At 39.2% G+C, this 13531-nt stretch overlaps 1 protein-coding gene across 1 annotated transcript in view; it reads left to right on the forward strand.

Annotated features, from left to right (window-relative positions):
* Positions 1 to 239: 239 nt before the first annotated feature.
* The window catches only part of LOC149256131 (F-box/LRR-repeat protein 15-like), a 54060-nt gene continuing 40768 nt past the window's right edge, over positions 240 to 13531 (forward strand). Inside the window, exon 1 of the mRNA XM_089460668.1 lies at positions 240 to 1439. Within this exon, the coding sequence (XP_089316794.1) occupies positions 619 to 1439 (821 nt within the window). The 5' untranslated portion in view covers positions 240 to 618. The remainder of the gene's footprint in view (positions 1440 to 13531) is intronic.

The following is a 13531-nucleotide window of genomic DNA, read 5'->3' on the forward strand; positions in this document are numbered from 1 at the left end:
AAAATGCCTTCTTATATTTCTCCACCAAACACAATGTGGGATCTCGAATTTTATTATTATTATTTAAGCTACACGTTTCTTTTGTAATTAATTATATCTAAATTTTTAGGCTCGGTAACAAGCCTAGGTCAACTAAACAGGGTAATAACACGTCAGCAAGCTGTAAATGAGATTTACTTTTAACTTTACACGTACTGGTTTAACCAGACCTAAGAGATAGGTCCGGAACAGAAACCCTTCAATTGAATTCATAGCATTTTCGTTTTCATTTATTTTACTGTGAGTTCCCTCACTTTTCGTTCCCCCTCCTCGATTCAGCAGGAGCAGCTCACGAATTTGGCGGTCGGATCGCGGCTGGAGCACGGAGTCAAAACCTCTGCCGGTTTTGGAGAGGTATTTATCCTACATTTTGCACAATTCCCCAATTTTATTGCCTATTCTGGCTCACTGAGGTTTACTGTAAAAAGGTTGTGAATGGTGCTTGTATCTATGTGTACGATTTCGATTCACGGCAAACTCATCATACATTATTTCTTGGAAACCCTGAGAATTTCTTTGTCGGGGCATTTATGGCCGTGTAACGGTTGAGAAGAGGTTCGAGGGCTTGTAATTCTTGCAATGGCGGATAAGAATTCTCAGCGGACGGGGTGGGGTATGAACGCGTGTATGGTTGCAGAGGAGGTTAGGGTTCGGAGCGATGATCCCGCGCAAATGTCGCGTTTCATGTTCAGATCAGCCAGAGAGCCTGAATGCAGGCAGTGGAACCCTAATATCGATTCCGGGGTTTTGAATTATTCTAAGTTATACGAAAATGATGGTTTTGCTGCCGGGCCAGTTGCGGTACCCGATTCTTTGAATGGCGGTTTTGCGGAATTTGATGGGCGGCTTGTCGGGCCCAGTCAGGAACGGCAGAGCTCGGATGGTGCGTCGAATTGTGTTGAGGCAGCCACTCGTTTGTCCGACAGCGCTTCTGATTTTGATTTTGCGACCCGTGATGGCTTTAACATTGAAAGTAGTGTCGAAGGGAGTAGCAGTTTGGATCGCATCGGTGAACCCGAGAATGAATTTCGAAGTATGCCTTCTGGGGCTGGCAGTTCTGGGAGATTCGATCCTGCAGGGTATTCTGACGGTTTGCTTCAAGGGATATCGACAATGGACTATTGGCATACTCCATTGCAGTTTCAGTTTTTGTCTCACACTAGATGGGAAGCAGGTTCCGAGGACGAGGACGATGAAATGGAACTGGATACTCCGCCTGTACATTCGCGAATGGGGGATGCATATGAGTGCGCAGAACCTTTAACGGAGGCTGAAATAGGTAGTTTTGCTTATAACACACAGATCCGGCCTGAAGAATCATCATCCACTTCATCTAGGATGGCAATGCCACATGTCAATGTTCCCGATATGATACAACACAAGCGAGCTAAGGTGCACTGGTGAGTACCCGTTATGTTCGATATCCATATTGTTATTGTAGTGCATTGCCACTTTTTGTATTGTTGTTATATGTTGCAGCTTGTACCCTAATTCCTGTTGATTATTTAGGTATCTTTGAATGTGAAGCCCAACCTTAGCTAAACTACCTTATCAAATGAAATTCGACTTCATCAAGATTCCATCATTCCTACCTCATCTACTCTGACTTATTTACGGTGTGTCCTAGAAATGGTTTCCGCGAGTGCGTAACACATTTCAGGCCCTTCGAGATGTATCCAAGATGCTGAATATGTCTTGCCATTTCCAGCCATTTCTGGATATACTGCCCTATTAGTTCCTTGGGTGCTTCTGGATATCGCCAGTAGTTTTTGGCCTTATTTTGTGGTTTTGGATTTCTTTTCAAAAGAAAGAAAGCTCACACAAAACTTAAAATTTTCGACTAACCCAAACATGGGAAAGCAGAACCCTTGAAAGTTAAAAGTTAAAACAAAACTACGACGGAAACCCAAGGGATGAAAGACTTGATTTTTTAAAACAGAACAGTGGAGCAGCAAGGATAAAAGGACATTAGCAGTACTATCCTGGGTAGTTTTTCATAACAGGCGGGGAGAAAATGGCTCAGTGATCTCAATTGTGTTGGAGGATTAAATGCGTCACCTTTAGCTCCAAGTTCAGCACTAATATTATGATCCAAGGAGACCATTATTGAGATTTGTAACCAGGGGAAACAAAAGAGCTAGGATATGTTGCAAGAACTCTTCTGCTGGAGTGTAGTTTCTTGATGATGGGTATGACCTAGGAAGCACCCCGATAATGGCAAGAAACGTTGACTTTCTGTTTTTTGATTTGAAAATGGGTATGGCCTAGAAACATTTCCTGTTTAAAGCCTTTATTTTATCTACTGGCGTTTTTGACCAGGGAAGCTCCAGAAAACACTTTTTGTTTTTTCCCTTTTTCCAATGGCAATGGATCGTGCTGCACCCGTACCCAAAAGTGTTGTAAATGCATTAAAAATGTCAATTGGATCTCGACTTTATAAAAATCAATTTAGATCTTGACATGTTATAAAAATCAATTTATTTCTGTCACTAGGGTTTTCCAAACAATTTCTAATGAACAAATAGATTGCGGGCATAATTTATTTCTTACCAGTAAGTGTAGGGCTCAGTGATGCTCTTGATATATACTGTCTTTTCTTATTTATGGGCTAGGTCCTAATCCGCTTTTCTTATTTTCTATATGGAGACATTTTGTTTCCATGTATGGATTTTTAATGGTGTTTAAATGATGACATGCCTTATTATTTTTTTCACAGAAACATTTAGATGTTTTGTATTAACAAAGTGAAGATTGTACTGAACCAATAAAGCTGCTTTACTTAATTAAAGTCCAAACTTGATAGCATAATGAGGAAGACTATAGATGCATAGCCAACACAAAATTTTGTAACTTATCTTTTTTTTTTTCATTCTGTCACAACTCACATGTGCACGACACACACAAACAATACATCCATGTTTTCCCATTTGCCAAGATTATGAAATTGCTCTTTTTGAAATTTGTACCCATTTCAGAAACTTTTGCTATACACCACCGATTTGTATAGGTGCATTATTCTATGTTAGTTTCCCCAAAAAACATTTGCCACTAATTAAGGTGCGCTTGAATGCTGATAAAATTTGACCCGAGTCATACGAACTAATGGAAAGTGCAACTAAGGTACAATAAAAACAAAATTTTAGGTGGCAAGTCATTACTTTTCAGCACACCCCTGGTATTGTGAGCCTCATTGAATCTCTGACTCAAAAGATCTGCTATGAATTTCTTAAAGTTGTCTTGACCAAGTGGGTTGGAGACTATGTGAGCCAACTACTACTCTGTGGGCTCAAAAATTAAGTCCATCACATCAAGCCGGCTGCTGGATTGAATCCCCAGGGGAATGTAGATGCATCTCTATGTTCTTGGGGCACTCATTAAATAGTAAATACATGTCTTTCTATCTGTAGGGTACTTTTGGTTGTTGCAGAAGATTGTATTGGGACCCTCTGACAAGCTCCAATAAGGACACTTTGTCAAACATAGCATCGTAAAATGGCTTTCAATGTTTCTTTGTACTCTTAATTTGCAGAAGACACTTCTTGTTGCAGAAAGGTATCATTGCTGAAGCAAGGCTAACAGTCTAAAACAATAGTCACCAGCTAGCTTCTGAGATTCAACACAGTCAGAATCAGAATGTCTAGTCAACCTGAAATCTGATTTGTGAGTGAACTCCATTTTGTAATCAACACTGCACTTTAGGTACCTCAGAATCCCATGAACACTCTTCCAGCATGACTGTTGTGGATCAGACATGAATCTAGAACATAGCCTAACAACAAAGGAAAATGAGACTACTTATTAACTGCCTGTATAAGGTAGGATCAACAGGATTCTCATCATTATTGGTTCATAACTTGACTCCTGCATCCATAGGAGTGGGGGATGGTTTGCACTTGTGCAGGCCTGCATCGGAACTGCAACAAAATTCCCCTTCTGTTCTTTCTTTGGGAATAAATAGACTACTGCTTGGTCTCTTGGACCCAACACCAAGAAAGCAATGAAGAGGCCCCATATCAGAGATCTCAAATGTCTTCATCATGCCCAACTTCAAGTTGTCCACATGCTATAAACAGCTCCCAGTGACATTCATGTCCTCATCAGTGTTATCAGAACTAAACCGGTAGACCCCCCCAAACTGGGAACTGGTAAAAAACGGTTGACCAAAAACACATAAAATATTCAAATTTTAAAGAAAACATATATATTCATGTGCATGCATATGAATACATACCATTTATACACATTTAAGCAGAAGTTATCATTTATATAGCATGTAATTACTAAGGGTGCACATAACCAAGATAACACTGATTGCAATCTATCTTTGTACTGAAAATACATCAACAGACAGGCTCCAGATGTCCTCTAGCATCCAAAAAAATCATGCTACAAATTTTGCTCAGCGCATAGAAGTTCGTACCATCCCATAGCATCAACCGTGACAACATTGAAAAAACAAAGAATCAAGTAAATATATTACAAGTGAAAGTAAAAGACAGCCTTTTCATCAATATGCTTGGAGGACCAAGCATTTATAAGGGAAGGCAATGTTATGAACATAAATATATAAAATAAAATAAATAATAACTCATAATTAAATAATTTATAATTAATGAAGAGACATATGAAAGACATGTCCCAACGAAAAAACAGGACTCTCAATGAAAGGGAACTCCCACCTAGCTATATATTATTATATACAGGGCCCTCATTTGTATCATTTTACTTGTTATATATTTACTGTCCTTACGGATATATTTATATTACTAGTGTTTTGGATATTGTTAATTTAGGTGTGTTATATGCTAGAGCAATTTATTTTAATTTTCCAATATCTTTTCCAGATTAGCAATCACATCAGCATTAAAGTAAACTTCAGATAGAACATAAATATAAATCGCAGAAGACAAGCCAAGACAAGAGGACACAAGATGTGGCGCCAGCCAGGGACAAACCCCACAATGTGGGGAAACCCTTGATCAATTCTTCTTTTGTGTTCTTCAAAGTTCAGCAGAGAAAGTGAGAGAGATAGTACATTTACAACAGAAGTCAACACTTTGACTTATCTAGATCTGAGCATAGATCGTCTCCTATAACAATGATACATGAGATCAGTTGAAGACATTCTGCTTCAACTGATTCTCCAAGGTAACGGCTTCACCTATCCATTTCGTCCATTTACACCTTACCGTGTTGCACCATCTCATCTGCTTTCATCATCATGCTGCCCATTATTCTGCATCTTCCATTATTATGCAGCCCTCTTCATCATCATGCTGTTCATTATTCTGCATCTTCCATCATTATGCAGCCCTATTCATCATCATGCTGCTCATGCCCATTATGCTGCATCATACATCATCATGCAGTCTCATTGATGCCGCCTCATATATCAGCATGCAGTCTCATTGTCTAATCATGCTGCCCTTTGGATCATTGTGATCATGCTCATATACATATATATGATACTTGTTTCTGTTCTTTGAAACATGTTGAGACTGCGGTATGCTACGGATCTCTTCATTGAACCCTTATCTCATCATCGAGTCCTAGCTGGGCTGCATTTGTCATAACAATCATTGATCCAAGAGAATAGCTCATTCACTGTTATCCGATGACTAGTCTGCTACAGAACTGCCACCAAGATCAAGACTGCTACTTGTTATACCATAATTGTTTATGCCAAGAATGGATAATCTTTAGTTCAGCAGTTCCTTAACCTATCCGAGGACGCAGCCAAACCCTAGATCTATCCCACATAAAATGCGGATTCATCTTCTTATTGAAACAACCTTGACTGCGGTTCCTTTACCTTGACTGCAGCTTCATTATCCTTACTGCAGCTCCATTATTATGACTGCGGCTTTGTCGTCCTGTGCTCTGCGTATAATTGTCTTAATGACCAGCATATTAGGCCTGCGTGGATGTCTTCATTGCCTGCACAGCGTATAGGGTTTCTATAACTGTGCGTACATTGTCTTCATGACAGCATTTGCCATGGTGTATAGAGATCTGCGTTTACCATGATGCTGTGTGTATACCATGATGCGTATATCAGGTGTATAGATCTCAGATACATCATGTATAGAGATCTGCGTATACATGACAGTGTTTAAATGTCTCAATGTCTGCGTTGTCTCCATGTCTGCGTTCCTCATCATGTACAGCGTGTAATCCATGTGTGAACTGTGTATAGATCTATGAACAGCGTAAGAATGTCTTGTCTCCATGTTTGCGTTCCTCATCAAGTACAGCGTGTAATCCATGTGTGAACTGTGTATAGATCTATGAACAGCGTAAGAGTGTTTTGTCTCGATGTCTGTGTTCCTCATCATGTACAGCGTATATGGGAGCCCCTTTGACTGCGTAGATTAGGGGCTGTGTATTCTGGACAGCATATTAGGGCCTGTGTGCTGAGTAGCTCATCCTCATATGCCGGCGGCTTCCTGCGGTTAGGGCATCACCCTTGGGCCAGCGTATCCTCTGTGTTTTTCCTTCTCCAAAAACCCAAGATGTGGAGAGAAGATCACACATGTAGAGGATGTGAATGACTTCAAATCCTCTTCTATTTATACTAAAACATAGATGATGAATAGGCATGTCTTTTGGGCTTCTGAGCCTACTCAAGTTGCTGGTCAGCTTGATAATAATTTCATAATCAAAATAAATTCATATCTCCATAAATACTTATCGGAATCGGATGATCTTTAGATCAATCCTACACCTGTTGATGAGAGGTATCCAATAAAAATATCATCTGCCATAAATAAGCTGATCCACATGGAGTTTGGCCCTAGTTGCCTATTTTAACAGATATTTAATTGGTGAGTCAGATTTGGTTGTCACAACCTCACAAAGCCATATTGCACAAATTGATCATCTGACCTGGTGTACCAAGTTGTAGAAGCCTGCTTTGAATCTTTACAGGGTCCTCCTTAGCCTACATACCAAGTGCTCCTTACACTTGCTCGTAAAACTAGGTTGCTACATTATATAGAATTCTCTTGCCAATGCACCATTTAGAAATGTAGATTTGACATTCAGGTGATGAATGTCCCAATCATATGAGTAGCCATTGCAAGCACCACCCATATAGAATTCATTTTTGCAATAGGTGAACACTGGAAAGGTCCCCTTATATTCTATCCCATTCTGCTGCAGCCTGTGCATACCTTTGGCTACAAGCCTAGTCTTGTACATGTCCACTGTATGATCAGCTCTCAACTTAGTATTAAAGACCTATCTTTTCCCAATAGCAATTTACCCTAGGCAAGTCCACAAATTCCCAATTAGGATTGCTTTCCACTGCATCTGACTGCTTTCTCTTGGCCTTTGTCCAATGATGGTCCCTCGTAGCTCCCCAATTGATGAAGGTTCAATGATGTTATCAATCTCTGCCAAGCAAGCCAAATTGTCCTGAGAAGTCTCGTTATTGTATTTTGAGGGGCCTTTGCTCTTTGTAGCAGGCAAGTGTCTCAGCATCTCTTCAATAATCTTATTGTTCTGCTTGGACAATGTTTTGTCCTCCTTTTTAAATAAACAAGAATCTTGGACAGAAGTGGATGCACCTGGGTCACTTGCAAGCTCAGTAGTTGAAAAACCATTAGAATCATAATCAATAGACACAGGATGAATAATACGGCTTTATGGGGAAGAGGTTCGAAATTTTTCCTTATTTACAACAAAGTAGATAACAACTTGCTTACCCTTAGTAAGTTCATAATCGTGTTTCCTATATTGAAGATTAGCTTCTCAGTAACCTCCACTTTCTTGGTGGCTGGATGTTAATAGTTATATACTGCAAGTCTTTCTTTGCAGATAATAAGGAATAAAGCTTCTCTTCTCACGTCTATCATCAAACATTCTCTTCTACTTGGGACTGAGCTGTAGCAAGTCGAATCAAACACTTCAATTTGTGCTATGTGATTTCTAAAATGTCCGGGCCTCGTTGATGTCTTTTATTCCATTGCCTTAACGAGACTCCCGTTGACAAGGAAAGCAGTTGTGTGCATTGCTCCAACCCTTAAAAAATTAAGTTCGTTCTTTTCCTTCGTCATTGACTCAGCCCTCTTGATAACGTTGTGTTTTTTCTTTCCACAGTGCTGTTTTGTTACAGAGTACATGGTGCAAACACTGCTCTCTAGATCCCATTTTGCTTGCATAAGGTTGTAATCTCATTGGAAGTGTATTCACCTCCAGTGTCTGTACTCACACCTTTCTTTCATTACCACATTTTTTCTCTATTCCAGAGCTGAATTATGTGGAAGTCTTGTTTCTCTATTCTATTCTCGAATTCTGTGAAAGTCTTGAAGTCCCAAGACTTCTCCTTGAGGAAGTACACCCAAACCTTCCTTGTATAATCAACAGAGATTATGTGATAAATTACTTTGCCCCCCGAGAGATTATGTGATAAATTACATTGTGCCACATATGTTTGAATGAATGTTGTGTAATGATGCTTGTGCTCTATGTGCTAGAATTTTGTCAAGTTTCTGTTTATGTTTTTTTACCATAGACACACGCTTCACAGAAGAAGTTGTTTGAAGTAAAAACAGGTAAACCAACAGAATCCACTCAACTTTTGAGACCTCATAAGTCATAACCCAAATTTCCAATACATTCATGACATATCTTTAGTTTACGAGATATCTGAGATTCATTTGCAGAATCAGAGTTTTACACAAACTTTCCATGGGTTTTTTTATAGATCTTTTATTGAAAGGATATCATTATTCTTATTTTTCACAAGACATTTGCCATCTTTGAATTGTATAACGTGGTGATTTGCAATTGCAATTTGTTCTATGGAAAACAAATTCCTACCCAACCCTGGTACACGAAGAACTAGACCAGTTGATCATTATATGATCTCTATTGTTTACTCTATCGTTTTTATGGTTCGCTGTGGTCATATGGATGATGATCTTCTCAACTTATGATGTGTTATATTCTTTTCTAAATGCTTGACTATGGTCTGTAATATGTATAGTTGAGTATATGTAGTTTATGGTTCAGTATGATCTATATTGGTGACAAAGCCATTGGATAATTTGTCAATATCCTTTACCCTAATTAATATACTCTCTCTTTTATGTGTGTGTACTTATCTTTTTTTTATTATTAATCTAAAGAAAAAAATTGTAATTTATATTCAGGAGGAAAAAAGTTTACATTCTGACTTGGGTACATCCCTCAGTATAACCCACTCTCTATTAGCGGCTACAAAGGGAAACCATTAAAATGGTTTAGATGCTTGAAAAGACCACAAAATATATTCAGAAACTAAGCCCCAAGTATCCACAGATCTGTCCATATGGTGTATACATAACAGTCTCAAATCAAATTCAGAGGCGAGCTCAAACTGAGCTTCAAAAGTTCAAAAATAGAACTGAAGAACTTCCTAGAAATGCATAAAGTCTATTCTGGATAGTCCACCTAGCGCTGCAAGATAAACTAGTCAGATATGGCTTTAATGCAAGGAGGCTGTGCAGCTTCTCCTTCTAATTCAGACATTTCCCAAACACCATCATTCTGGTCCAAAGCTTTCCTTGGTAAGTCTTCTGCTTCTGTTTTCAACTCCCTATAGATGTGAGCAACAGTGCAGACCATGAAAGTGCTGACCAGAAGTTTAGCCTGCTGACAGTGGGGTCTAAGAACCAGATTGCATATTACCAAAATGCCTAGAAATGCCATTTGTAACCAGTTTTGAATCAGGCCCTGCAAGCTAGTAATATTTCTTTCCAAGAATCACCAAAGTAAATTACACCTCCAGCTCAACTAGATGCATGATTACCCTGGTATGTCCTTTGAAAACAGCCCATGGAGAAGCTTTGTCCACTTCCAGTACCAAGCTTCCTAGGAACTTTAACCAAAGGAGTACGCTTGATGCCATCATAAACATACATGATTTGGTGCTTTACCTGAGAAGGGGGAGCTTCCTGACCTTGAAATAGAAAATGTTCCTGGCAATCGAAATGGCCCAGGAGACAAACAGGGGAACCATTTTAAACTTCTTCAAAGCTTTGTTAGTGAACCAGTTCATACAGTTGATTAAAATATTTTCCCGCCACAGTATCTCCATACCTCCTTATATATGCACAGTGTATGAGTAGGAGATTTCTCTATTACACTTGCAAAGTGAAAAGAGGCTAGGACCTTGCCATGCTCATTTCTGCAGTACCTCCCAGAAACACTTTGTTGGCTAAAGCAAGCCACATGTAAACATGTGTTTTCATCTGACCTTCCAAATGGGCTTTCACCACTAAACATTTCTCACCAATTTCATCACCAAATGTTTCTCTATAACCTGGTCTGGCAGTGAAATAATTTGTAGCAATATTTTTAGACCATTTAAAGGAATCATATCTATCCCCCAGTCTAACAAAGGATAAAATCAGCTGGTGAGTGTATAGCTTCCATGAAACTGCATCTGGTCCCACCAGATTTACATGCTCAGTTTTCTTCCAGCCTTGCTCCAAAATATTAGTGGTTAATAGCTCTGCATTATCAGCAGTGAAGAGTAAAGCTTTGCTCTTGAAGTATATTTTGAACCATCTGTTGTTGAGTTTGATGTTTTCCACAGCCCACCCAAGGGTCTGTTCACAATCTAACTCTTTTGCCATCCCATCTTCTCTAGGCCAGCTAATTTACCCATCAAGGGAAATGATAAAAGTTAAAACAAGTGCTTTCAAAACCGGAGAAACATTAGAAATATACCTTACTGGTAATCTCATTCATTCCAGATCCAGATATTTATGTTGTATAACAGCCTACCACAGCCACCCCTCAGAAAGAAGCCTCTGTTAAGTTTTCACTGCTAGTGCCTTGCCAATTGCTTGTTATCTTACAAACCTCACCCACCAGCACCCTTGGGTTTAGCTATTCTTTTCCACTATACTAAGGCAATGCTATCTCTTTCCTTTTTAGCTCTCCATGAGAAATGGAAGCAGGTCATTCTAATCTTTTCCAACATCTCCACATGAATGTAAGCTAATGAATGCTGGTAAACAGGACCTGTTTCCATTATCGATTTAACAAAACTAAGCCTTTCTCCTATGAAAAAACCACCTAGTGCACCAATTTGTAACCCTTCTCTCAATTTTCTGATATAACTAAGTACAGTCCTGGAAGTCATATTAACATAAAACACAGGTTCTTTAGGCCATGGTTGAAAGGTATTATAGAGTATGAAAAAAATCTGAAAATCGCGTCCTCTTGACCTTGGTGCACTTTGTTTAGAGAGAAAAGATTTTAGAGTATGTATTTCCATGCCAGCTGCAAAACAATACAAATCTAGTGTTTCTTTCTACTTGAGAACTTCCTTGTAGGTACAATTAGCAAACAGCAACTCATCATCCCCGAAGAGGAGATGAGTTGGGGCCAACACATTGTAATTTTCGTCACATTGATGGAGATTTGCAGCTGGCATCAAATTATTTGATGGATGTTTTTGGTTGTAAGATTTTCATTTCTCCTTGGTTGGATGATTGTGCTTGCTGGTTTGGTGGTCTTCTCTGTTAATTTCCTTAAACACAGTTACAAATTTACTGTCTCAACAAATAATTGCAAACCTGAAATAAATAAAGCTCTCTAATCCGATTTGTAACAATAAATATTCTGATTTTTAACCAAATAAACAACATAAACAAAAATAGTAAATACTCTAAACTAATCACATGCAATCACTTGCAACAGAATAACACAATTAAACCCTGGAAACCCCAGTGTGGGGAAAACTAGCAAACAATGGGCTTCTTATTCAGCTTCAGGAGAAATATCTTCTTACATCAGTTACATAATATTTTCTTACAACAATTAGTTTTTGTACGACACATACAAGGCCCAACAGAACTTTTGCGGCCAAAGAAACTCTGCTTCTTGGCCAAAGAGAAAACTGGGCCTCTTTGCTGATCTCACTTTGCCCTGATCCTCACTCTAGCTAGCTCGATCTAGCCTTTTCTTGATCTTACTGCCAAATAGTGCGCTCTACTAAATCCCAACTTGTGCCAAATCAAAATGTGCATCTCCTTTGGCTCACACCTCCTATTAAAAAGATCAAGCCCTCATCTCAAATGAAATCCCTAATCTCAACAGTTGAGATTAGATCTCACTTTACTGAGATCAACGACTATGACTTAGTCTATCATTGACTTATTTTTCCTTTTATAAAAAAGTTCCCAACAGTGAAATTAAATTGCTGTCTAAAGTCTTGACATAGGAAATTCATCAATAAACTGCGGTAGGAGATAATTAAGGTGACTCGATGCATGTCATGGCACCTCATCCATGCAGAATAACCTTCCAAGTTACAATTGCAAGACTCCCTCTTATTGAGGAAAGTGTTTTGCACAACATCCAACTTATCCTTAAAGAATATAAATTGTAACTTCATCATGGCTTCCATCAAGATATCTGCTACCTGCTCATTTGTGGGAATGTACTGTAGCTTTACTGCCCCCTTCTGCACACAATCTTTGATGAAGTGGTAGTTGTCATGAAATATTGGATTCTTAGAGAGTTTAATACAACTCTTGTTATCATAGTGAATGGCAGCAGGATCTAGATCCTAATCAAAAGCTAAACAAGGAGTTTCGGAAGCCAATAGCCTCGCATGCCACCAAACTAACAACAATGTACTTGGCCTTTGCTGACCTCAATGCAATTGACCTGTGTTTTCCGTTGTACCAAGAGATTGCTCCTAATTTGAAACTAAAACTACACCTAGAAGTGCTCTTCCTGTTATTTGTACTAGCGCAAACCACATCAATGTACCCTTCCAGCTTCTCTCCATCTTGTTGAGTGTATCTGCCTTGGAAATATTTTAGAACATGCTTTGCAACCATCCAGTGAACTCGCTTAGGCTCTACCATAAACTGACTAAGTGTGTTCATTGCAAAACAAATGTTTGGTGTAGTGTTTACTAGATTCATGAGAGAGCTAATCAATTGACGATACAAGGCAGGGTCCACTTCCTTTGATTTGGAAGTATCGATCTACTTCTAGCTGGTCACAAGTGCCGTAGCCATGGGTCTGTAGTCCTCCCTAATGAAATCCTTCAAGATCCCAATTATATATTTCCTTTGTCCAAGGAAAATCTCTCTCGCTTTGCCACACTGCCAACACCAAAAATTAGTGCATCAACCCCAAATCCTTCATCTCCAAGTCTTCTACAAGATTCTGCGTGCAGTGCATTAGGAGCTCCTTAGACCCTGTGAGAAACAAGTCATCAACATACAAAACCACTATGAAAGGCTCACCCTTTACCTAAATGTAATATGAGTTTGGGTCTGACGCACTCTTGGTGAAGCCCATGCTCTACAAATAATTGTCATTTCACGTATACCACGCTTGGAGCTTGCTTGAGCCCCCATATAGTGCTCTCTTCAACTTGTAGACATGGGAATCCCTCCCATGCACTTCAAAACCCTCTGACTGCTCTATGTAGATCTCTTCCTCGATAATACCGTTAAGGAAGGTCGACTTCACATCCAAT

Source organism: Pinus tabuliformis, chromosome 7 (genome assembly GCF_031772625.1).
Source record: "Pinus tabuliformis cultivar Carrire ecotype Pingquan chromosome 7, CPIR1, whole genome shotgun sequence".
Taxonomy (NCBI): domain Eukaryota; kingdom Viridiplantae; phylum Streptophyta; class Pinopsida; order Pinales; family Pinaceae; genus Pinus; species Pinus tabuliformis.